Source organism: Pleuronectes platessa, chromosome 14, assembly GCF_947347685.1.
Source record: "Pleuronectes platessa chromosome 14, fPlePla1.1, whole genome shotgun sequence".
Lineage (NCBI taxonomy): Eukaryota > Metazoa > Chordata > Actinopteri > Pleuronectiformes > Pleuronectidae > Pleuronectes > Pleuronectes platessa.
The window spans coordinates 10,394,983-10,421,429 of NC_070639.1; the positions used below are offsets into that span (position 1 = coordinate 10,394,983).

General features: G+C 40.8%; 3 protein-coding genes across 3 annotated transcripts; 2 read left to right on the forward strand and 1 right to left on the reverse strand.

The window, feature by feature from the left end:
• The first annotated feature begins 4,359 nt into the window (after nt 1-4,359).
• Nucleotides 4,360-8,129, forward strand: pdzk1 (PDZ domain containing 1). The gene is made up of 7 exons (XM_053440433.1): nt 4,360-4,566; nt 4,678-4,891; nt 5,973-6,305; nt 6,414-6,610; nt 6,704-6,925; nt 7,008-7,304; nt 8,076-8,129. Exons 1-7 carry the CDS (start codon nt 4,360-4,362, stop codon nt 8,127-8,129), a joined length of 1,524 nt encoding a protein of 507 aa, XP_053296408.1.
• Nucleotides 8,130-8,866: 737 nt separating this feature from the next.
• si:ch73-390b10.2 (Golgi pH regulator) lies at nt 8,867-14,044 on the reverse strand. Its single transcript, XM_053440434.1, has 14 exons — nt 13,792-14,044; nt 13,137-13,196; nt 12,854-12,957; nt 12,649-12,755; nt 12,462-12,563; nt 12,245-12,365; nt 11,574-11,654; nt 11,376-11,485; nt 11,153-11,241; nt 10,469-10,561; nt 10,213-10,308; nt 9,548-9,637; nt 9,386-9,451; nt 8,867-9,296 (listed from the first exon to the last, which is right to left on the reverse strand). The coding sequence occupies exons 1-14, from the start codon at nt 13,831-13,833 to the stop codon at nt 9,090-9,092; spliced, it is 1,368 nt and encodes a 455-aa protein (XP_053296409.1). The 5' UTR covers nt 13,834-14,044; the 3' UTR covers nt 8,867-9,089.
• A 1,087-nt stretch (nt 14,045-15,131) lies between these two features.
• On the forward strand, nt 15,132-26,441 carry zgc:113337 (uncharacterized protein LOC503741 homolog). The gene is made up of 8 exons (XM_053440331.1): nt 15,132-15,310; nt 15,824-15,930; nt 16,033-16,353; nt 17,309-17,638; nt 20,754-21,038; nt 21,489-21,590; nt 25,881-26,017; nt 26,409-26,441. The coding sequence occupies exons 2-8, from the start codon at nt 15,849-15,851 to the stop codon at nt 26,439-26,441; spliced, it is 1,290 nt and encodes a 429-aa protein (XP_053296306.1). The 5' UTR covers nt 15,132-15,310; nt 15,824-15,848.
• Nucleotides 26,442-26,447: the final 6 nt, after the last annotated feature.

A 26,447-nucleotide genomic window follows, 5' to 3' on the forward strand; every position in this document is an offset into this window, starting at 1 on the left:
AGGTGTAGTTGGAAGAGATGTGTCTTTAGTCTGCGGCGGAAGATGTGTAGACTTTCTGTCCTGACTACAAACAGTCGTGATCTTGTTGAGGTCCTAAGTGTCTCGCAGTGAGGGAGAGTTAAAAGGACAAAATGTCTCTGCTGAGTCTCTGAATAACCGCTCTGATCTGGAATGTAATTTTGTGTAGCTGCCATCTCTCCATCAAGGATTTACAAACCAAGATCATACGTGTTAGCCAGATTGTCCAGCTGCATCACTGTGCCCCACTGAGCCGAGGATGACTCACAGAGACAACATGTTCTCTGAGCCCGGACAGGTTACACGCTTGTTTGTGTCTTCCGCACCACCTGTACATTTGGGAGGTTCAAATTGCTCTGCTTTCTGAGGCATGTTATTGTTGCGGAGAATGCTGGGTTTGGCCCCTGAACGCTCAATTGACTCCCGGCAAATGGCTCCCATTATTTCACGCTGCCCAGCTCTCATCATTCTCCTGCTCTAATTAGCCGGCTCGGGCAGGTCCTGTCCAGAGCCTCTTAGCCCCTCATAAACAAGCTGTGTGAGGACGCTAATCAACGTGAAGAGAGCGACTAGTGCTCCCTGCTGAGTGCAGTAATCACAAACTGGCATGGCTGGTTGATTACCGATGCTCCAGTGCTGATGACGACAGGTTGGAGATAATCACTTGTGCTGTGGCATTTTGCTCATGCCTGTATCCTCCGGTTGCTACGGCATATTAATACTCGGCTGCAGGTATGGTAAATACACAATGAGATTTCGTCCCAAATAAACAACTGCAGCTCCGCGGGATTCGTCAGTCCGGGCGGCCAGCGTCACGGAAATACTTTTCTTTTGGCAAACACAGGGCCGTGACAGGGGGTAATGGATAGTGAATGCATCAGTGCTAAGCCGAGCTGAAGGAGATTCCTGTCTCCTGCCTCTGCTCCGGCGGCAGCTCCTGGACCCCTGTTATCGATTGTTCAAACACGGCTCTGGAGCTGGAGCGGAGTGTGTGGCTGCAGGTATAGAGGATGTTTGTGTTGGTTATAATGGAACCAAAACATCAGCTGCCACATGACACTGGTCTGAGGACACATACACCTGGATCAGAGTGTCTGTGTGTATAAGCTGGGAGGCCCGGTGCCCACAAGCCTGCACTGATTCCTCCATTTCCTGCTGGTGCTCATCAGCAGAGAGTCACGTTTTCTGCACTTTACCCATGAGCGCTCAGTAAAATAACAGTGAAGGCACATTTACTGTACTGTACAATTTTGAGAACTTGACCATTAGCATTTTATGCTATCTTCCTTTATTGAATGGTGCAACAAAGTGTTAACAAAAGAAGCGTAATCGAGCACTGGGTATCATAATCAGCTGAAAGTGAAAAGACAAAAATAAGCGACAAAAACAAAAGGGACACAAACAAACTGAGGAACATGCTATCAATTCAACCGGGTGGGTATGAGATGTGAAAACAGAAGGTCTGTGTCTGCAGAGGGATGTGTGTCTGTGTGCAAGGATCAAGATGATGGGAGGTAAGGGTATTAAGTGATGCAAGGTATAAATGGGTTTTGTACAAGCTATATGTGCATCATCACACAAAAAACAAATACAAATCTTGCATTAGTGCTTACTAGTCAAATAAAATGTAATATCTTATTTAATATGTTTTCCACCCCAAGGTGCATTAGGGGATCATTTCTAGTGATGACACTACACTGAAGGGCAAACAACAGCAAGAAATGGGGAATCACAACGGCAAATAGCAAAACACAACGGGGCCACTATATGACACTCGTGATGACAATAGATAGCGGCGCCATGTTCCGCAAAGCCCCTAAGTCTCACCTGGTGGATTCAGATTTGAACAGCAGACATATTTTGACCTTGCTTTGATTTTGTCTACTTAATGTCTAAGTTAATTTGGTTTTGAATTGCTGATGACTGAGGGAAATGTCATCATCTCTGTGTGTATACATGGAATTACAGAGACTTATAGTGTCCCTAGAGACTGTGTGAAGGGATGAGCCTATAGGATCTTCTTCATAGAAGTCAAATCCCAGTGATTAAACAGAGAAAATGAGCCTCACCCTGAAGCACCTCAGCACAGTGATGAATTAACTTCAGCAGATTTGTTTCTCTCGGCTTTGGTTGAGTGCCTCTCACCTTTGTCCCACGCCGAGGACAGCGATGTAATAATATGTATTTTATTACCAAAGGACTCTCCCAGAGCACAGTCACCATAAAACTGGAGGACTGGGCTACACCCGAGCTCTCCATGAACTTTGGTGAACCTGGAGAAAGTTGCCTTTTTTTTCAATCCACTCAAGAACAGAGTTATGGAGAGATTGTTAAGCTCACTTCTGATTCATATCGACATGGAAAACGGTTAAATGGTCTGCATTTACAGACGCACACACACTCACTGATCCATCAGGATACTTTGACATGTGGAACCTAAAGGACACTTGGACTGGACGTTCCAATATGAGGACGAGCTGCTCCTCCTCCTGAGCCACTGCTGTCAAAAGCTTAAATCTTAAAAGAGATGCATGACTGCGGTGAGGAAAAACATATTATAGTCCTAATGTGAAATATATTGGACTATAGATACTAATTTTTACTTTAGCAAAATTAGAATGACACCCTGCCAATTAAGGCCCACTTTGTCACTGGATTGTCACTTTAAGTTTGTGTCTTGACAACAGTTTTTCCTTTCCGTGCTTTAGGTGAAACATTTTACTGCAGAGGAAAGTGCACGTGTATGTAAATGAGTAAATATGCACATGATGCATCACCTGTGATGTAGTGACTGTGATGTCTGTACTGTGCAGCCCCCTGACGGTGCCGATCACCACCTGCGTCATCCACATTTGACCTCCGCTGCTTCACGCTTCCATCTGTCTTACTGGGGGCAGATTGCACAGCGACATGAGACATTTACTTACAAAAAGCTCAGTTAAATAACTCATCCTTTAGTCTTACCTTTGGCCTGTCAAAGTCCCTGCAGGGAGGCCGAGAGGGAGGGCGGAGGAGGGAGGAGGTCACGTTGAAGCTAGAGGAGATAACAACCAAGCAGCAACAGGTGAACTCCTCCTGACTGGTTCCCCGAGCAGAGACGAGCTGGTGAGCACTTTACCTGCTATGAAAATATGAACTCTCTGATTTCATTTTATGTATATACTATATTAATTCTTTGCAACTGTTCTTGTAAATGTAAAACCTCTATAAGCCTTTAAACTTTATGTGAACATTCTTTTGTGGTGCATTGATGTTATATCAAGTGTCTGAAGCTTGAGAATTGTGACGCACCTAGCTTTATAATGGAAAGCTACTACAGCTACGAATATGGCTGGATTAGGAAAAAAATGTGGGTACATTTACGTGAAAAACATATTTTATACAACTGTCTTCAAAATATTTGCACAACCCGATACAGACATTGACGTTTCTTGATTCAAAATGCACTTGGCAAAACATTATTTTCTTTATTGTAACTGATTAAAGGAGAAGATTAAGAGGGTGATAAATGACTTAAGATTTAAGGTTTGGTAAACAATGACTTCTTAGCATGTGATCAAGCTATTTAGATCTGAAATAAATGTGTCGTTAGCAGTAAGAGTGCAGGCATTTTGTTCCATTGTGATGTATTTGTATACACTGCTGAGTTAAATTACTGAATGCTTAACTCATTTTACAGATGATATTTACAAGTAATGCAGTGGATTAGGATTATTATTGTTTTCTTTTGTCAACAGTTTTTTTCCTGGCTCTTGAAATTACATTTTAACCCATTATCGTAAACAGAAAAACTGGAAGAATTGTATGCCACTGACATAACATACGTTTATTCTGTCAATCAATAGACTAAAACGCTAACACCTGCCCACCTGCACACAAACACACACACACACACACACACACACACACACTTTTCCTTTACGACCCTCTGATATGGAAATAACAGCTTAAAGGGGAGGATTAGAGAGACATTCCTTACTGTTGAATTCAAAGTCCAAGCCGTCTTTTGAAGAGAGTCACCACCACAGTCAGCTGTGCCTGCCTAACCATTAACTGCCACTGCAGTGCTGACAGGGGAGATTAACCGAAGCTATCGGCCCTTCTATGGCTTCTTTAAGTCCAGGGCTATTCTATGAATATGTTTAAAGGATGACGGTGGTGACAGGAAATGGGGGGAGACAGAGGACAGATATCAAAGGTTATGAGTAAATCCAATGGTGGCAGCTGCTTCTCTACTGAAGGTTTACATTGTGGAAAATTGAGAAGCATATAGCACTTGTTTAAATCACTTGTGTGTGTGCGTGTATGTGTGTGTGTTTGGTCTTTCCTCCTCATCAGGACATGGCAGAGTACAAGCCGAAGGTGATATCTCTTACCAAGAGGCCGGGTCAGACATTTGGCTTCTATCTGAGGCTGGAGCATGGCGAAGAGGGTCACCTGGTTCGCTGTCTGGATATGGGAGGACCGGCCGAACTGGCAGGCATGAAAGATGGAGACCGCATTATCCGGGTCAATGGAACATTTACTGATGAACTGTCCCATTCAGTGGTGAGTAGAGGATGTGAAAATACTGCAGGGCATTAACCAAATCAATAACCACACCAATAAATCCTGTCACAAGCATCTTTCCTCAGACGCTGCTTTGTTTCCCCGGTGCAGGTGGTGGACCTGGTGAGAAACAGTGGCGCCTCTTGCACGTTCCACATCCTGAATGAAGCCTCCTTCAAGAAGGGAAAAGCAGAGGGAGTAAACTTGTCCAAGCCTCAGAGCACGTCGGTCGCCAATGGTGTCGCCAATCCAGCTCCAAATCCCAAACTCTGCTACTTGCTCAAGTCCGGCTCCGAATACGGGTTTTCTCTTCGCTCAGACAAAAGTGAGGTCACAAGGCAGCGTTTGAAAAGCTCAACTTAGGAAAACTGCAGATAAAACCAACAGACCCTGAGAGACATGAATCCTAACACAAATGTTTTACCCCCTATAGATAATGAAACAGAATCTGAGTGTAAATTTGACTTCAAATTTGCTAAAAATGGCTGAACATTTGGTTTTACAGAGTGTGTAAATGTAGTTTTTAAGACAGATTTACTTTCGACTGCAAACATAGTGGATCCGTGTAAACCCATATTAATATTGATATGATTTTTTTCCATGACATCTTATAAGAGAGTAATGAAATGCAACAATAATGGGTGTGGAGGTATATTTATAGGAAAAAAAAGTAATGGCGCTGAAACAGAGATATCATCTTATTTCTTTCTTATTGTGTCAAAAGCCCAGCACAGGTTACCCATAATGCAACTCAGCTGCCAAAAGTTAAGTCAAAGTTATGAGATTTGGGTTGTGCAAGTAGCTTATGTGATCTTCAAGTAACATGAGGAGGAGTCTAATTGCATGTCCCACACTAGTGGTTACGGATGTACAATACATTGGACACTTGTAGGCACTTAATATTATAGCAATAATGCCTAGAAATGTCCCGACCAATCAGAATGAGCCGGACACTTCTAGGCACTTATCATTGAGGCAAAATGCCTAGAAATGTCACAGTCTTGGTGTTAGGGAAGTGCAATACTTGGGACACTTCTAGGCACATATCACCGAGGCAAAATGCCACAAACCGACACAGACTCAAGTGACATCACTGACATCACGCATAGGATTAGAATCAGAAAGTATTTATTGCCAAGTAGGAAACCCCCCACTAGAGCAACAAAAGCCTTTACACAACTTTTTATACAGATGTAGTTGTGTTCTCCGGTAGGTCACCTGTAAATTAAAAACTGGTGTGAAAATTGGGCCGGACCAAAGTGTCCCTTTCACAACCTGGTTTCCAAAAGATGATCCTATCTGATAAATATGAATCTCTATTAATGGTGCTTCATCATAAAGGAAGAGAATTTGATCCATTAACAATATTAATTTAGCTTATTTCATATCGTCTGTAACCTCTCCAGGTGAGCCTGGTTTGTTTATGACTGCGGTGACCCCAGGAAGTGTGGCTGACAGAGCCGGGGTCAAAGCCAACGACCGCCTGTTGGAAGTCAACGGAGAGACCGTGGAAGACTCCACACACGACCAAGCTGTGGACAAGATCAGACTGGCAGGGGCCAACATTATGTTCCTATTGGCTGATGAGGGAACAGACAGGTACTATCAGAGTAAGCGGATGAAGATTGAAGCCTGTTTAGCCACGACCAAGTACCTCCCTCACAAGCCACGCATAATCAAAATTACCAAAGGACCTGATGGATATGGCTTCTTGCTAAGGGAGGAGCCCAACCAAACAGGCAAGAACAATATCAATATGTTCATTTAACCATAACTGGGATTTTCATCAACATTTATCCATAAACTGAAAAGAGGAGGCTTTGTTTTGACTCATTTACACTGTGCAGGACACTTTATCAGGGACATAGACAGAGGCAGCCCAGCAGAACGATCAGGTTTGAAGGACATGGACAGATTGGTGGCTGTGGATGGCGAGGACATGGACAGCTGCACACATCAGCAGGTAGTGGATAAGATCTGGCAGAGTGGCAAAGATTGCTGCCTCCTGGTAGTGGACAAAGACACGGATCAAATGTATGGACAGGTGAGTAAGGATTCCCCTATATGATACACTAATGTATATCTAATCTACTAGCCTGCAGACAATCATTACTGTGTCATGTTGTGTCACTCACAGGGGAAAGTGTCTCCTATGCTTTTCTGGGAGGAGATGAAGGGTTCCAATTCACCACCCAGTTACACCGAGGCCATCAATTTACCTGCTACCGTCCAACAAGCATCACAAGTCCAGGTGAAGGAAGAGGAGCTCAAGCCCAAACTCTGTAAGATGGAGAGGACCTCAGCTGGATATGGCTTCCACCTTAAAGGCATCCAAGGAATTCATGGACAGTACCTTGAGGTGAGATTTAGAGGAACTTCCACTATTTGATCATCACACCTTAAACTCAAAGGGGCAAGGTATAAGTAACACTTTGTTTCAGGTGGAGAAGGGTGGAGCGGCTGACAGGGCAGGTCTGAACGACGAGGACGTTGTGATGGAGGTGAACGGTGTGAATGTGGAACAGAGTACCCATGAGGAGGTGGTGGAGATTATTCGCGACAGTGGCAGCTCTCTGGAGATGCTGGTGGCTAAAAAGAGCGTCTATCACCAGCTCACGGCTAAAGGAGTGAGCATCACACGGCTGCTACTTGAGGAAACATCCTGTGCTCAAGTTCACAATCAAGAGAGCAAGGAGGAGGCCAGACCTGAAACACCATCTGGACCAGCAAGAGAGCGGGTGAATGAGCCATTTTTCCCCCCGTGTTTACAGATACAATTTTGGGATCATGTTCATGGCTGTTGGGTTGTTTGGTTTGGGAGTCTCTCCACCACTTTGGTCCTTTCCAAACAACCATTGAATCCACTAGAAAGTTTGGCAACCACCAACAACTGATCAAAGATTTCACTTATCAAGTAAAATATCTCAACATCTACCACTCAAATTGGTACAAAAATATTCACAGGCATTCATGGATCCCCAACAATGTATCCTGCTGATTTTAGTTGACTTGACTCTATTGTCACCACAATTCGCAGTTTTGGGCGACACCAACTATTTAGACATTCTTGTTGCCTTACAGCTTTGGTGAATCGTTGGCTTTTCATCTGGCACCTTCATAATCAGACCTTAATCCAATTTGTCCAGTATTTTAGTTTTTGACTAAATACTTTCAAACTAATGAAAAAATCTTCACCCGCAGCTGTACTTTGTGTTCACCGTCAGCTAGCTGATGTTAGCATGCTGATGTCCCATCTGTTAACCAGGAGGAGGCAGGAATATGACCTTTACTGCAGCCAGCAAACTTGGCTTGTTTTGAAGAGCTGACAAATCGTCCATCTTTTAATACAGTCCATGATCTCTACACAACATCAGTATTCAATGTATAGCATTAAGCTCATAGCGCCAGATTGCACCTTCAGTATAGCCTAGTAGAAATGCCTGTACACCACTAAATACCAGGTGCTACATACACATTCTCACAGGTTGAAACTGTTTTTTCTCTTTTAGATCTCATCAGTGTCGTCATCTGCATCTCACAACAGTTTCGACGAGAGGCTCTGAGACGTCACCTCGAGGACACATTCCCTGATTTGGCCTTTTTTCAATATAACGTCGATCCATTGTGTTTGTTTTCCTTTAAATCAGCTCTGTGAGCTTCACTTCTTTCAATTAATATCACAGAAGAGGCAATGAAAAGCAGAACAAAGACAATAAAGACTTCCTGAAATTCACTGTCACCTATGCACTGCAACTTTAAATCAAAAAAGAAAAGCTGCATCAGCTGTATGAAAATGGATAAGACCATTAACATGCTCCTGAAAACTGTAGAGTATGTGACAATGCACCTTGATGTTGGTTTCCAACCGAATAAACTGACCAAAGAAGATGAAAACTCTAGATCTACTCGTTGATAAACCTGTGTGATGATAACTTATATCTCTCTATGAAAAGAACTGCTGCTATTATTTAATGATCTCTGAATTAAATACATTTCTCAAATGAATGTAAATGAGTGAAAATGTATCCGAACACAAATAAATTAACATGTCCATTCTGGATTAAGCTTATTATAACTACTGTTTTTGTTCCAAACTAAATAACTTTTATTTTTGAAGCTCAAGACTGAAATCTTTTTTTATGGACCCCTCAGTGTGAGTGAAGCAGGGATGTGCTGTGAACAGGACATCTCCAGTGTGTTCAGACCGACTCAAAGATAAATAACATTTTGACCAAAAGAATAAAAAAATGTAAGAGCACACAGAACATTTGCCTTAAAAATAAAATGTCTAATAGAATCATTGTATTGAAAATACTTTTTTAATTCCACAGCGCACACATCCAAAGCTGCTCCAGTAGTTCACGATCACCTGGATTCAACAACATTCCTGATTCAGGAATAGGCAGTCAAGACAATTATGTCTTGTAAACAAAACATAGTCTGGATATCCCTATATTCCAGATTAAAAGTCGCCCTTTGGGCCAAGAGTCACATTAAAGAGATAGGAGATGCAGTGCAGGAGATCAGAAGGACATGTGTTTCTCTGGTGCCTGTTTGTGAGCAAGATAAAGAAAGAGGATGCTGGAGAGGGCGCTGACCAGGAAGATGACGTCAAACCAGCGGTGATAGAAGTTGAACTGCAGCTCTCCGAGAACCTCAGTCACAATGGAGCGATACTCCAGCGGCATGCTCATGCGCATCAGCAGGACAGATGACACGAAATACATCCCCTATTAGAGTGAGAAAAGAGAAATGTTCTAAACGATCAGTTGTTGGTCAGCTCGGAGTTATTAGACAACAAGGACACAAACACACTCACCATTATCTGAGCCAGGACGAGCACGATGACATTGGATGACTTGCTGCTTGATATTGCATAGAAGAACTACAAACAATTGAAACATGAAGTTTTAAAATATATCTCAGGTATACTATCCACAAGATCTAGTTAATTAAACATGTACCAAAATATAGACTTTACCTTGGTGAGGGTGATGAGTAAGCCACGTATGGATGTAACGATTATTATTCCCACCAGGATGAAAGAGATGTGTTGAGACCAAAACTTAACCTGTGACAGGCAGAAAGAATATTAGTGTTCAAAGGAAGAGAGATATGAGGAATGAACTATAATATCAGGTATTTAGTTCAGTTCAATTTTAAGAGCCCCATCATGTCATAAACAGATCAAGACCTTCTAATCTATAGAGAAACCGAGCAGTTTCAACAATGAGCAAGCACTTTGGCGACTGTGGAGAAAAAACACATCATTAACTGGGAGTAACCTCCAGTAGAACCAGACTCAGTGTGGGCGGCCACCTGCCTCAAACATGCTCTTGGTGGGAGCTGTAAGAATTCAATCAAATAATTTGTCTCTGTGGAAAGAGTTTAGAAGCGATCATAAACCAAGATAACTGCAGAGCAATCAGGAAGAGAGAGGATAATGGACCGGCGATTATCTTTACAGGAGGTCACACTGTGTGAAACGTTACTCTGTTTCTGCAGGTGTGTGTGTGTGTGTGTGTGTGTGTGTGTGTGTGTGTGTGTGTGTGTGTGTGTGTGTGTGTGTGTGTGTGTGTGTGTGTGTGTGTGTGTGTGTGTGTGTGTGTGTGTGTGTGTGTGTGTGTGTGTGTGTGTGATTCTTACATCAAACTGAATACCCAAGTAGTTCACTGTAATTTCAATGCCCCTCGTCACTGGATCCGTTTTCCCCACTCGGTCAAACACAATGTTTATTGTGGCCTATTAGAGAAAAGATAGAGATTTAAAAAATAAATCATTTTATCTATATCTTGACAATATAAAAACAGAACAAAAAGTGATTATGTTAATTTGGTAAAGGTCAGCGATTATTTATGTACGAGTTTTAGAAAAAAAAAAATCCTTGAAAACCAGTTCTCACCATGAAGATTTTCCAAACACAATAGATGGAAAAGAAATAGCCGAGGAAGTTGAAGTATTTCCCCTGGAATGTCCTCGAGTACTCAATTCGCTCCTAATGATAAGACAAGGTGGTGTTAGCTAATCATTTATCGTACAGACACAAATGAGGTGATAAAAAGGGGTGGTGTGCACAGATAAATGTGAATGTGTCAGTAATGGCAGCCGGGGGCTGAGGCGAATGGTTCCAGGGTTTTAACAGTGTTATCAGGCAGTGATTTGAGTCACAACCAATGATATGAAAGATATGCAGAGTCTTATCAACTCATTCACTCTCTGGCCACTTTTGACCTAGATATTGGAAGGGACCAAACCACAGTGAAGAAAATGTTGGACTTCATTTTATCGGATTCTCAGATTCAACACTAATCAAATGAGACATGATTGCTGCTTTGTGTTTTATGGGTGTGACAGAACTCAATTGTAATCAACACCTGAGGCTTAACAGCTTCAAAACTAGACGTAGCTAAAGGAAGCTGTAAGGTTTTTAAAGAGCTAAAAAAAAATCATTACTCAACATCTTCAGCAGAGTACATAGGTCAGTTATGTCACTTTCTAGCTCTGTAATCCCTTTTCCCCTTAATAAAGAGATCCTGCTGTTTTGGTATTAAGAAGACCCCTCATTGTAAATGCCTGCGTGTGTTACCTTGGTTGCTTGCAGGTCAACAGTCTCCAGAAAGAGTTGCCGACTCAGCTCTTCCAGACCATCGACTTCCTGCTGGATCAGAGAGAGGTCTGGGGGGGGGGGGGAGGTGGTCAAGGCTTGTATCTACTTCATATACTTCTGACTCCTTGTAAATAGTTATCTAGTAAAAATAAATGAATTGTGACCGGTTAGTCATCATGTTTAATGTGAAGCTAAAGGATACTTTCGCTGCCTGTTTGGGTCGAGGTAACACTCTTGATCATGCCCCAAAATCCAGTCTGTTTGTTCTGGTCTTCTCCGCGTTGGTACATCTGCCTCCGCGTCATAGCAATTCTACACCAAAACAGTAAAAGCACTTAGAACAATGTGGAGGCACGATTCTTTGAGTCACTTCCTTTACAAAATATAAGGATTCTTTTACCGTTTCTTCTTGCTCACAATCATATCCATAGTTTGGAGCAGTCGCCGCTCCAGAGCAAGGATGTCACTGTCTGTTACATTTCTGTCAATATCAAAAAAAGAAGCTTGTGTCCAACCACGGATCAAATTTCAGGCATTTAAACAAAAAACATTGATATCACGACAAGAGAACCAAAAAAAAGCAAAGCTACAAACTTATTTCCGGGGTACTGGACTCTTTCCTCTGTTCTGTGTCTCTAACATTTAGAAATCTAGTGCAATACAAAGGCATCTTTCAGAGACAAGATAATATGTAACGGTAGTAATATGAAAGTTGTGTGCGATGTGGTTTTCTGTCATACATATCTGGACAGAAAGGCTTTGTAACATAGGACCACTCAAATTAAAGTGCATAATAGATATGTAATTATTATGTTTTAAGTCAGTGACATTTTGTCATTTAAAAAGCAATAATATACCCAACAACAGCCTCAAAGCAATGATCACTTAAACAGCACTAAAAACATGATAAATGAAGTAATTTGAAGAAATATATTTTTTAAATGACAATCACGCTAATATAAACATATTGAGCTGTTGAGCCATTACTGAGTATAAGAATTATCGATGCATAAGCAGACTTGGATAAACAGGCTTTGTGATGCAGCCGTTGATCGTAAAGTGAGAGCTTACCTGAGGAAATAGGACATGTACGTGTAGGGACAGTTTACAGCACCAAACCCAGACAGCAGAGCCATGAGAGTAACGCCGATCACACCAACTCGACTGATGAGCTGCTCGATGGACAGGATGCCTGAACAACAGATAGAGAACAAGAAACCATCAAAAACACTGTTCTCACATTACGCATGGCAGACTATTGTCCAGACAGGAGAAGAAGCACAATTACCATGTTTGGGACTGAGGATGGGAAATGGGTCTCCCAACTTCCAGAAGAAATACATGAAGGTAAACCACACCATGCAGGCGAAAAGAAGCTTCTGTCTCGCCACTGAACAGACAAAGAGCAAACGGTTTCGAGTTAAAAATCATTCAAACATCATCAGACATATTTATTTTTAAATGACTGTTCTTACGCAGGCGTATGTTGCTGACGACAAAGTATCCGATGTAAAAAGGCACCACGAAGATGAGAACCAGAAGGATCACGTACAGATTCAGTTTCCAGTGGAAATACCTGGAACTGTGGCAAGAACATGGTTTCTGTATCAAATTCTTCATCAGAGATGATCAGCAGCAAAATAACACAGTCCAACAGAATCCAGCATAAAATGAACTTACCTGGTACTTAAGGCACCTAGAATCTCAAAGATGATGAGCTCAAACATGGTACACGAAAAAGCAAACGTGATGGAGAAAACCACTTGGACGATGTACTGTCGCACCTGTCAGGAAACAGACGAGTCAACATCTCAATGACACGATATCCAGAGGCTGTATTAGGATTACAAGTCTATTTATGCGCGTGTTTCATTATAATTATTGGTATAGTCTGCCCAGACCAGTGGTTTACACTTCCAAACAGTGGTTATTAGGAGTGAAATGATTTGGAATGACACTGTACCTCATAGTCTTTGAAAAGTCTCCGCATAAAGAACAACCAACCAAATCCAAAGAACAGCACCTGCCACGGATTAAATGAGAAATACATTAAAGAAGATGAAAACGTGAACATTGGAAAATCACATTTATGAAATGAGAAATGCTTATTACTAAAAACTGTTTTTCCTGTCATCAAGCTGACAAGTTTCTAACAACTATTCATGGCATAATTTTTGAAAGCATCCTCACTTTACTTTTAGTGGCTGAAACTTTTGCACGTCATTGAACAACACTGTCTTCAGAATGTGGACACAATTCATCAACTTGAATTGAATGAATTCATTGACTTAAATGAAAATAAACAAACAGAATGGGTTTGATAGACTGATGATTCACATTAGACCTTTTATTCACCTCAAGCATGTTCACATGTCAAAGCAGGAACGTGTGTTAGGGATGTAATAACATTATATAATAACAATAACATTACAGTCCTACAATTCATTAAAGATATTTTGACTACTGAGTCATGTCAACATGTCTGTTGAGAAAAGGCTCCTCTGCTGGATGAAGCTGTAAACATGGTGAACTCAGAGATGACAAATGAACGTCCCCATTCTGCTAAAGGACAACAAACAGCTAGCTACACAGCATCTATCAAACCAGCACCACTTTACCTGTGAGGTGAACATGATGACGGAGTCCACCACGAACGACATGATGTCTGTAAAACAAATCCGCCTTTAGTCCGGTAAAAAAAGTCCGTGCACAGATGAAACAGGGACGAGGAACCTTTCACTTCATGTTGATGTAAACACACAGTTACATTAAAGAAGCTTTAAGCGCTTTTCTTTTCGTCATTTTAGCTCATTTGTTGTTCAGCTGTCAAGTTGCATGCTGCTGCGTCACCAACGTGCGTCCGACTGAAACGCTTCCGTCGCAGAACTATGACGTCATAAACGACAACCTTCAAATACACACAAAAAAAATCAGACACCTTTTAAAATGATTAGAAAAATTCTAAATTTAATTCTGATTCCAATAAAATCGTAAACTTAATAACTCGATGTCTTTATTTGATGCTGCAGAGATGTCTGCAGAATTGTTGTAATCACCATAATAGCCTACAGAGGTCGCCAAAGCAGAAAACCAGCAGCTGCTACTTTTTATATTAACACATTAGATTATAAATTATATGTTTTGTATCAAAGATAGATAATGAATATGTGTATCGTGGTTGCTGAATCATATATTTTCAGTATATATATATCAGTTTTTCATGTCAGTTATGATGTGTTTGTCTCACAATCTCTCTGATAGAACTAAATAATGTATCTTTTAATATTTTAATATGTTATCCCACCTACTGAAAACACTACTATGGCACCTGATTCTTACATCTTGCAGGATATTGCAGTATTTGACTACTTCTAATGAAATTCAGAGGTATTTCCTCCAAGCAACAAATAGCACACAAATAAACATTGAGGTCTAAATAATGCACCAACAGGGGGATAAAAACAAGTTTGCATCCATGTTAATCCACCTCATCTTTTTTAAATCGATTTAGAATACAACCTTTAAATTAAATTAAAAAACAGTTATATCTTACACTAAAAAACCTACTGTGATCTGTGCATTTGAACTGTGCAATAGTTAAAAAAAATTATATATATAATCACTATGGAGTGTTTAGTCTGCTGAATATAGCATATTTATGTGTGTTGTGTGTGTGCCCTAATCTTAAATCGAACCTAATCTTTATTTGGTTCGACTTTTTTTGTAACATAATATGTGTAAAATGTGCTCTTTTGAACTTGTATTCCTTTTCTATTCTTTTCTATTCTATTTTGAAATCATACACTGATATTTCTCCACTGCTTCTACAATGTAATGTGCACTGAGTGACAGAAGAAGGCGCTGTGAGCCTCAGACAGGACCTGTGGCTCTGTTTTTATTCAGAGCTGCTCCACATCCAGTGGGGAGAAGTCTGGAGCTGCCGCCGGCTGGTGTTCATTGTGCTGCTGGTGGGCAGAATAGAAAACACACGGATGAGTAAAAATAGTTGTTTGGACGGGGCTTGTTCTGGAGTTATGTTTCAGGAGACTGCTGGGTCGTAGGGATGGACTGGATGTGGCAGAAGTAGAACATCTCCAGCTGCTGGATTTAAACTTTTGTCCCAGGACACAAGTAGAGGTGAGTGTCTCCTTATAATGAGTTTATTATCAGGCGAGGAAAAGACAGAATGTATGAGACGATTCAGTTTTTCTCATGTCATCGGAAAAAAAAAGACTTTTATGTATATTTCTGTTGATCTTCAGTGAGTTATTGTCTCAACAAGTTTGTATTTTATTTTTATTTGTAAGTTTATTGCAAGTCATTGTGTCAGACCTGAATTCACCCGTTATTCCATTAGGTCTGTGATGTGGCAGATGTTTAACCAGCTTGTGTATTATACTGATCACATCTGTCTAATCTGAAAATATTTGTGGTATAACAAAGGAAAATATGTTTGCGCTCAGTAGTTTTCTGGATGCTTTAATATGAAAAACATGTTGGAAGCATTTGAGTGATGACAGGAGCTCATGTGACTCTGGGTGAAGGCAAAATTAGGATGTGGCTCAAAGTATCACTGCTAGATAAACAGGTGTATAAACTATATCAGAGTTTGCGTTGGTCTGATGAATGAAATCTGATTCTCCACATCAGAGTCTCACTCTTCCATCTCCAAGCCATGAAGATGATGGTGATCCAGGCTTCCTGTAGGAAAGGTCTGCAGGTGTGTTTACTCCTGGTGCTGGTGGGACGACTGCAGGGTGAGTACCAGGCTGAGTCCAATGTCAAATGAAGACTGACAAATCACACTGGAGTATTGTTTTATGTACAGTATGTAATTGACCTTAGGGTGGATGTATCAGGCAGGGTCACAGCACCAGAGCGTCTGGAGGCTCCGGTGGAGAAGCCCTTCACTCTGACCTGCAGTGTCTCCAGGGAGCGGGGTGAATCCCTGAGGCAGGTGCGTTGGCTGGACGTCCAGAACCAGACCCTGCTGAGCTACCAGCCCGGCCAGAAAGACAGCGTGAGTGGACAGCAGCACGTGGAGCTCGCCTCCTCCCCAAAGGACACCTCGGCCATCACCATCCGCAGGGTGGGCTTCCGCGACGAAGGCTGCTACACCTGCATCTTTGACATGCATCCCTCGGGTTCAAAGCAGGGTCAGACCTGCCTCACTGTGACCTGTAAGTAAAAACATTAATGGCTTTCATTTTGATGATTAAAAAGCAGTATGGCAAATTGAAGAAAAACCCATATGTTAGTGTTCAGATAATATAAATTCATTCTGAGAATCCATAGGAGCAGTAAAAAATACATTTTAAATCAGGCCTTCGTTGCACCGACTCCTGAGATAAAGAGATTCTCTTGCAAATCTTTAACATTGTTAAATGTAAACAAATGATTGCTTTGCAATGGAATTGATTGTTTACACAATTGCTAAAGCCCAACAGTCCTCTCATGAAAACAATGTCAATTTATTAGATCTTTATTATTATTTTTGATCTGCACCAAACTGCACACAATTGTGCCTGGTTTCTGTCATCAGGACCTGTGATTTATTATCTGAGAGATCTGTGAAAATGTCAAAAAATGCAATAATAAAGAAAACGAAAAGAAAATTCTGGATCTGCCCCTTGATCCTGGATTTGCACCAAAATTGAATGGGTTCTTCCCTGAACCATAGCCCATCCCTCAATTTCATGGAAATATATGCTGTTTTTGTTTGGTTTAACCTGAATGAACTCTTGGATGCCCGCCTTTTGCCCCTCTCCCAATCAAAACCGAACACAAAGCAATAGACTCCAGGGATTCCTCCCTACAAGACGATTATCAATCTGCGATGGGGATTTACTGAGCAACTCTGTGCATACAGATGTCCTTAACCACTCCTAACCTCTGAACACAAGTTGATGAGCCTGTGGAGGCTCAGCCAGTAATGTTAATAAAGAGCTGGAGCACAGGGAGAGGGAGGTCTCACTAACCAGAACCAGCTGCTGCAGATTCCACTGACTGGTTTATGTTTGGGTGCCTCATATTTCTGATTATTGACATTGTCCTGTTCTTCATCCTCTGTCTCCCTGTTGCCTCCCCCCATCCATCACTCTGTCACTGGACGGTGGCCCTTTGCTTCACCCCCAGCACAAGTCACCGTCGACAGCAACAAGACGGCGGTGAGCGGCAAGAAGGCGTCCCTCTCCTGCTCCTACGGTTTGCCTGAGAAGGTGCAGCAGATCTCGTGGAGGTACACTCCTGCACAAGGAGAGTCTGCAGACGTGGCCTCCTTTGCAAAGCGCAGCGACCCCATGATTGAGCCACAGTACCAGGGCAGGGTCTGGCTCAGTGCCTCGCTGTCCGATAGCCAGCTCACTATCCAGCCCGTCTCTATCCAGGACGAGGGCTGCTACACCTGCCTGTACAACACAGATCCTGACAAACCAAAGAGCTCCACAGTTTGCCTCTCCACCTATGGTAAAAACATTGTTTGCCCAAACAGACATCACAGATTTTATATATGATAAGATCCATATGGAGATACAGTGGTTGTTCAAATCTAGAGCTACCCTTAAGGAGCAGGTTATTTACCGGGCATAGAGCCATGCACCATATGTTTAGACTTTTTCATTACTTCCTTTATACAAGGTTTGCTGTTTGTTACTCTTATCATTCTTCCTGCTCGAACACAAAAAGCTGCCCAAAAACAAAAGATTATTTAGGAAATTATGTTTTCCTTGTTCATTCAGGTCAGTCAGAGAAGAAGATTGGTACCAGTTTTATATCTCAACATCGCTTTTCATTTTCAATTTATCTCGCAAACTCTACTGAGGAATCCATTTATCTGGGAAACATAAATCTGTAACAAAAATCTGTCTATCAAAGGGATAGTTTACTCTGGAGTAACAGAGTGACCCACACCTCCAGCCTTTAAAGCAAATCCTGTGAAAACGGCAAAAACCTGACTTTCACAGCAGAAAAATACAATTGATACCTACATTGTTATTACTCAAGTCACGAGTCTTACACTGGTTTGTGTCACTTTTGGTTGAGCCTCAGTGGGAGAATTGGTCTGATTTGCCTGATTCTATAAATAACTTGAAGGGCACAAACCTTCACCACATGTATTGAGATCATACATGTTTCCTTAAACTAAATATCCATTCCTGGATATATTTAAAAGGTATATTTGTTACCGACCATATCAGTAACTGCATTATTACCTCCGCCAAGGGAATTGTATTTTCATCTGCGCTGTTTGTTTGTTCGTTAGCAGGATAACGCAAAAACTACAAGCAGGATTCCACAAATCTTCGGATAAGGAAGCAATATGGGTCAAGGAAGAGCAACATAAAATGTCGGTGCGGATCCCGATAAGGAGGCGGATTGATTTGAACTGATTTCCCAGAGAATAATTCATGGATCTTGAAGAAAACAGTCAGGCACAGTCAGGGAACTGATAGCATGTCTGATATCTGTGCTGGTGGTGAGTGCTCCACCATCTTCGTTTAACAGTCGGAAAGAGGGGGAAAAAGTAGAACATAAACTGCACTGAACATAAAACAACAATATAAAAACAACAATATAAAACAACAATATAGAACATAATATATATACAATAACAGAGTTAGGGGCCTGTGGAAGAAATAACAGGAGGAGACTTAACCCCTCAGACTAAGACAGGAATGTTGATCTTTCCTTCGTTCTGATTGTAGTCGCTGATTGTTTTCATGATACAGCAGCAAAGCTGAGCTGTCGGGTGATTTGTTAACACAAACACAGAGCGGTGTGTGTGTGTCCATGTGAAGAATAGGCCATTGGAAAAAGAATGATGGAGGCAGGGAGCGAGCTCCTGATGCATGACTGTGACAGTGTTTGGAGCAGACACTGATTCCCTCTGTGCGTTGTCTCGCTCTCTTTCTGCTCACTGGCTTTCCCACTTTTTCTCTCCCTCCACCGTTCTCTCGCAGTTATCTCAACAAACACACAAGCTTTTGTTTGAGATGTGAGCTGTACAGTAGCCTACAGTAGGTGTTTCTAATAGCGAGCCTCCATTAGCATTACTTATTTTTTTTCATCTTGCAGCTCATTGCTCATCCACCCTCATCCCACTCTGGATGATGTGATTCCCTCCCACACACACACACACAAACACACACACATACGCACTCTCTCTCTCTTTCTCTGGCTCAGAATCTGGACATTTCCTTTAACCGTGTAAACATTGAGGTGCGGCAAAGGTTCATCCTTCGCCAAAGGAGACGATGTTTTCATAACTCCACTTTGCATTGTCCTATCACCACCAAACTTCTGTCTCATGATCAGAGTCCAAGCCTGAACAGCTCCATGTGTCAATATTCGTTCATTGCTGCTTTGCAGTCCTAGAAATTGTAGAAATTGTAATTTTAATTATTCATGATATTGTACAAAAATTAAACATACACCGTTGTTTCCTTAAATATTCATAAAGAATACTCTAATTTCATAGAATTAAACCAAATAATACTAAAATAAGTTACTTTATGTATATAAATCCTTAATTGAGTATAAAAAAAGCCCCAAAACTCCCATTCTAGGACATATCCCTATCATGTAAAACCCTCTGCGATGGTCGCACTACATTTGGTTGACCACATGATATTTTCTAGTTCAGTCGAAAGTTACAGCCACAGAATTGGCCACCTAAATAAAACAAACTAGGTCAGCACAAAAGGTCACTATGAAATTTATAATTGAATTTGGTTTTGGTTTTGATAATGAATCTTTTTTTGTAAACCAAAAAGTAGTGGTAGTGTATATTTGTGCTGAGCAACATATCATGAAATTGTATTTTCAGACGGTAGACATATATAGATTACTCTGGGATATTTTTCTTCCATGATTAAATTCGTTATGAAATTTTAGTTCCTTTGTGAATCAACTTTAAGGGTAACAATCTGTGAAAGTTCAGTTGAAGTTGTAACGTAGAACATTTCTACATTTTATATGATATAATAGCAGCACAGATTATTATAAATCCAGTGTTAGATTAAAGAAAAGCTTCTGTTTAGAAAAAACTGTGGAATGTAACTCAGCGCTGAAACTCTTATCTCCTTCATCAGGCATTGTGGTTTGGATTATTCTATTATGCATCCACCCAACCCAAAATCTGACACTGCTCCAGACTGATGGGGGAAGAAGCTCATTACTTAGAAACTCTGAGAAGAAGAAGATGAAACTACAAGGGCCAAATATATGTGGCTGCACATGTTCTTGCCAACAGAAATGTTCTCTGTTCCAGTGTATCACATTCCTCGCTCCCCCCAGAGAACAGAAAATTGAAAACAGCCTCAGATTTACTTATGGATCTTAAGTGTGCAGGATCTCACATACCGTAACTGATCCCGAGGCTTCAAGGTCTTTCCCAGGTATCAACCCAGCAATTTACCCAAAGACACTTTCCAAAAACAAAGACACAAACCGTACTGCAATCTGAATTTGGAAATTAAACCAATATGTCCACCCCTGACCGCATATTAAAACCTTTGTTCTACAACTGTGCTACATGGGCACCAAGATGATAGTTGTACTCCTTTCTGTTCATTTCCCACAGTGCTACCCAAACCCCAGGTGAGCTACAAGACCACCTCTCCAGGTGTGATCGAGGCCAACTGCACCTGCGTGTCACGTCCCCCGGCCGAGATCGTGTGGAACGTGGAGCGTGATAACCGTACCATGGGCCCCCCGGTGACCACACAGCTTCAGCGGGCCGACGGGACCACTCTGGTCATCAGTACGCTGACTGTGAAGTCAGGGCTGCTGAAAGACGTGTCCGTCAAGTGCCTGGTGCACCACAAAGGCCTGGAGTCACCGATCGCTGTTTCCATGAACACTAAAAGTGAGTTGGTGGCGGTTGTGGCATTGCATCTTCTTTTGTGAAGGCATCAATATAACACATCATGGTTACCTACCTTAAATAAGGACCACGTGTAAACCAGATTTCCACGAAGAGAACTCAAAAATACAGTTTGTGAGTTCATGTGATGCCAGCATAATATGACTGAGAAAATTAACTTGAATGCCAACTAAAGTAGGAATAACAACTCAAATAAATCTATGAACATGTTAAATCTTGTTGACGTCATCACCTATAAACAAACTCAAATCATTTTATAATCAGCTCTTAATAGTACATTTTTTTTCCAAATTCTATATTTTTGTCCCTCCCCAGTGCAGAACACACACACATACACACACAAACATAAACACACACACACATATCTATTCAGCGTTTATAACTTCGATCTTATTTCCCTGATCTTATTTTACTTGCTTTCTCTTCCTTCAGTTGGAACAGCTCTCACCATCCTGATCTCAGTCACCACAGTAGCAGCTCTGTTGGTCATGTCCCTCTGCTTCTGCCTTTGGAAGTGTTTCCTGCACAAAGAAGGTGAGCGTGTGTGACCGATGATGAAATGAAACAGCATTCTATGTTTATTCATTTGATGGCAATGTTTCCCAGAATGTGCAGCAGTATGGGGCAGTAAACTCTACAGGAGTGATACTGTGTATTTCTTGATAAAGTTTGTTTTTTCCAAGCTTGCAAAAGAAATTATTAGAAATTTGATAAAAAGTCATTATAGGACTCGCTCGCTATTGTAGGTTTTGACAAACTGCTCAGATGCAGATAGAAAAATAGCCCATTGGGTTGAGGAGCATCACAAACTTGAATCACTGGTTGTGATATCAAAAGCCAGAAGGTGAAGACTTTCCTGTTTCAATTAGATTTTAAGATTTTGTTCAATAGACAAAACTCTCTTACATGCTGATTTGGGGAACAGTCAGTTATATTAGCATGTGCTAAACTTAAAGCTGCATCAATCGTGTTTTTGTTGTTTTTTGGATCCTATGGCTGCATGTGTGAGTTGAAAAGAAGGTCAACGAGGAGCCCACGGAATATGATGTGACTTTACAATTGCCTATGACAGCCACGTCAAAATCAATTTTTTTTCTATCTGCACTAATCTTCACTTTTCTCACGGTCGGTCACTGCTGGAAATTAAGAGACAGAAAATAAAGAAAACGGTGCCTCAGCTGAGCAGACGACTTGAAACACGATCTGGAGGGATAAAGTCTGGTGCGCACGGGGAAAGCTATGTGTGAAAGTAAAATAAAGCAGGAAATGAAGGGAGTTTGCTTTTATAGCTTTGTGGCGGAGAAGAACTAAGTTCTTCACCTCCCAGTGCCTCACAAGAGGTCTGCAATTGGAGCAAATACTCCCACTCCAACAGCCTTGTCTAACTGAAAGTTGTTAAAAACTATACGTGTGTGCTCCAGAACTCATCACTTCAGATCATGTGTTGTACAAGTTCATACAGCAGAAGTTTCATATCATACACTTGTTTCAAATCAATATGTAAATGAAAATCTAGGATACTTAACCCCAGCCTGTTGGTGTATTTGGGTGGGGGGGCACGTTGGCTAGGCTAGAATACTTGATTTTTTTCACTGCACATGTCAGTAATCGGGTAAAACAAGTGATAACCATGTGATAACCAAATGTATTGAATGCCTTTAGGCATTCAATACATTTGGTTATCAAAATAAAATATAAAACATTAATATTTAAAATATTAATATTAAATCATAACTTTGATTGGTTAAAGTTACCTCGGGGCACCACCCTTCAAAGGAAGGGAAAAGATAGCCAATTTATTGATTAAGATCAGCTTCATTTAGATATAGTTCAATTAGAAAAAAAATTGAAGGTTATGGAGTTCTTGACAGTGTAGAGGTTGGCAAAATTCACTTATGCAACATTACTGAAAGAACATTTGTGAAGAAGAACATTTATTATGAATATAATAAAGTATAAAACATGTACATGTAGACATCAGGCTTTGTCTACATGTGGCCGAACCTTGGTTTCACAAAACCCATGTCCCAACAGTGTCATGAACAGATAAATGCGGTCCTATATTTTAGATTTATATATATGTGATGTCTCTTTATTTGTGTCTTCTTCTGTTTCTCAAAAGATTAACAAATATGAAGAGAGATTTGAAATAAGTTGTTTTGAGAGTCCTCTTTGTAGCTTTAGCACCAGGCCAGATTCGAAATGAGATTTTCCTTTAATTAATAGTAGAATTAACTTTGGCAATTTTATTCAATTTTGTTTCATCACCTCTCTCTCTCTCTTCATGTGTTTCTTTTCAGTGGAATAACTGTTCCGAGCCTGAAAAGCAGAGGCAGTGTTTCTCAGAGCCAACGTTGCAGAACTGACTCCCGACATCCTCCTCCTCCTCCTCCTCCTCTTCATCATCACCTTGGTACAAATTGAAGATGGTTGGACACACCAACACAATCCTACTCGTGAACGGCGACCGTTCAACGTTCAACTCTGCTCCTCTGAATCTGACTCTCACATAATCTCCAGGCTGTGTTCACATGAAGTCTGTGGACTGGGTCCTATTTATTCTCTGTAATGGATTAGTCACCGTATGGTCAATAAAAGCACAGGGACTTTTCTTTGACAGCATGTGTCTTTTCCTCAAAACACTGTCCTCTTTTTGTCTCTGATGTTTAAATGATGATAAAAAACAAGTGTGGTGATATTTTATGTTTTTCTTATTAAAAAAAAAATCCTATTCAACAAAGATCAAAAACAGATCAAAGAGACACATGGTGCACCTGTGAAATGAACATGGGAAGTTTAGTTTAGTTTTATGTTGATCCAAAAGACACCATTCTGCTTCCATACATACGCTCACAAAATGACTGCTAATCCAAACGAATCCACTATTTATCCCGCCGGTGTTTGTGTAGCATTAGCTTAAACTACAGAATGAAAATATTTATCTTTATATTTATCTTTTTGTAATGTTGATTCTATATGTATTTCTATATGCCCTTTTTCTAGAGATGTGTCTCATTTAGTCTCACTTCCTTCACCAGACTATAGACTGAAAGATGATGGAATAATAGAGTTGGAAATGGTAATGTCGTCCATCCTTACAGTCTCTAAGTCAGACCAGTATTGAAGAGATTGACTTGTGATTTTGGTAAGTTTGGTATTTCATGGGATTTTTGACAGTAGGAAAAATATTAGAGACATAAATGTAGAATAACACAGCGAAATGATTCTCTTCTTTTACCTCAGTCGATGACCTCCGTCCTGTCAGCTGGGAGGGGTCATGGGTAGATGTCATCAGATAAACTAAAGAGGCTGCACGCTTATATATTTGTGTATTTACAGAAAACTTTTCTACACGTTGTGTGAGTATGCACGTGCATGTGTGTGTGTTTGTGTGTGTTTGTGTGTGTGATAGAGAGAGAGAGAGAGGGACTGTAGAGGTTAAATTCCATGAACAAATAGCTTGAATCAATTCCCTGAGGAAGAAATGCTGAAACCTTTTTGGTGCCTCTGAGCGGAATGCGTGTCTGTCTGCATCTGAAGAGTCCAACGAATTCCTGTGGGTGAACTCAGGTTAGGCTGTGATGGGGTGTTGAGGTTGGGCGGCTTTGTGGTTTTAGAAATTGACTCAAGCGCTGCAGGTTTAACACATTAAAAAAATAAAAAACCCTGAAAGCTGGCTTCACGTTTTTGTTGGATCTGGATCAAAGTAGCACCTAAAGTAAAATGTAAAGATGCTTTGTGGATATATAAAATGTGTATGTGTGCATGCATTTAAAATTGTATTCTTGGTTTTAGAACAGATAAGAATCTGTCAGTTATTTGTCGACAGAAGAATGACGCACAGGTTATCAGTCTTCAATCACTTTCCGTCCTTTTCAGAAAAAGGATTTTTTTGTAATAACATGATTATCAGCTGTGTTGTTCTTCCTGTGGAGTTTCAGTTTAAGTTTTCAACACTGATTATGAGTCCAGTCCTGTATAGAGCAAAAAACAAGAGTAGATGATGAACCGGTGCATTACGATCAACTAGTTGAAATTGATATAATAAATGCAATAAACATTATAATACAACTTAAAGCCTATTAAGTTTCCGAATCTTTTATAATTTTTAACATCATGACAGCCTATTACTATTTTGGCTCAGCTTTTAAAGAACATCAAAGTCCTCTGTGCTGTGCAACACCTGCCAGCCAGATGCTCATTTTTTCAATTGAAGGCTTTTTATCCTCAGCCAGGCGGGTTATGGTGGACCAGGCAGAGCCACACACACACACACGTTGTGCCCACACTTAGTGCTTACTGCTCTGTTAGCTCTGTTCTGATGTGTTCATAAGCTCTGAGATAACACAGAATATTTGTTAGTAATGTTAGATTGTATCTGTAATATAAATACATATCAGATTACAACAGCAGAGTGGACTTGAACTAACTAAACTAAGTTTGTCAGGAGGTTGTTAAGCTGTCAATCAGATCAAGTCTGACTCAATACTTCTGTTAGTCTCTTTGTATGTGGGTCAGGATGGAGTGAGAGGGTATACGTGTTATATATGTGTTTTTTTTTTTAAATGCACATGCAGAGTCAGATATGTGTTAGGGCGAAGGTGGTTTTTTTTATGTACGTGTGTGTGAAGCATGAGCATGAAGGTCAGGCTGCGGTGAAGAGACTGGTAACAAGTACAGAGGAGAAAGCGTGAGAAATTGAATCAAACTCTCCAGTTACTTGAGAGCTGCAGTATTGAGAATACTGAAAATGCTGCAACTGGATTCAAATACAATGTAAAACTTATTTTCAATAGAAGTAACAGTGTTCTGCTTCTCTGTTAGGCTGCACGCTGCCGACTCGGTCCACCCGCTCTCTGACTGACCCCAAGCTCGATCATATCAGGCCTGTCTCTAACACGGCCTTCACACATGCCTCCAGCCTGTCTATCTCTGAACCAGAGCTTTGTTCACAAGAGAAAGTAAACACAACTTGTGTGTGCGTGTGCGTGTGCGTGTGTGTGTGTGTGTGTGTGTGTGTGTGTGTGTGTGTGTGTGTGTGTGTGTGTGAGATACAGAGAGACACGTGTGTTTATGTGGGTTACCAGTCACCACTGCTTACGTTTATGTTGGTGGGGAAGTATATGCTTTCTTCCTTAATTTTGTATGTTTTATTTGTTTGAGACTAAAAAATATATATAAAATCCACTGGACTTATTTCAAAGGCTCTACATCACTAATGTTGATATGAAAAAAAAAATAGGAAAATACAAATTTAGCATGCAGAAAATTAGATGATATCAATAATAATGTGTTTGATAAAACAACAATACCAATATAAAAGCACCCATATGACTGTGGTTCCCTACCCAGGGGTCTGGACCCTCCTCAGGGTCCAAAGATTGATCGAAA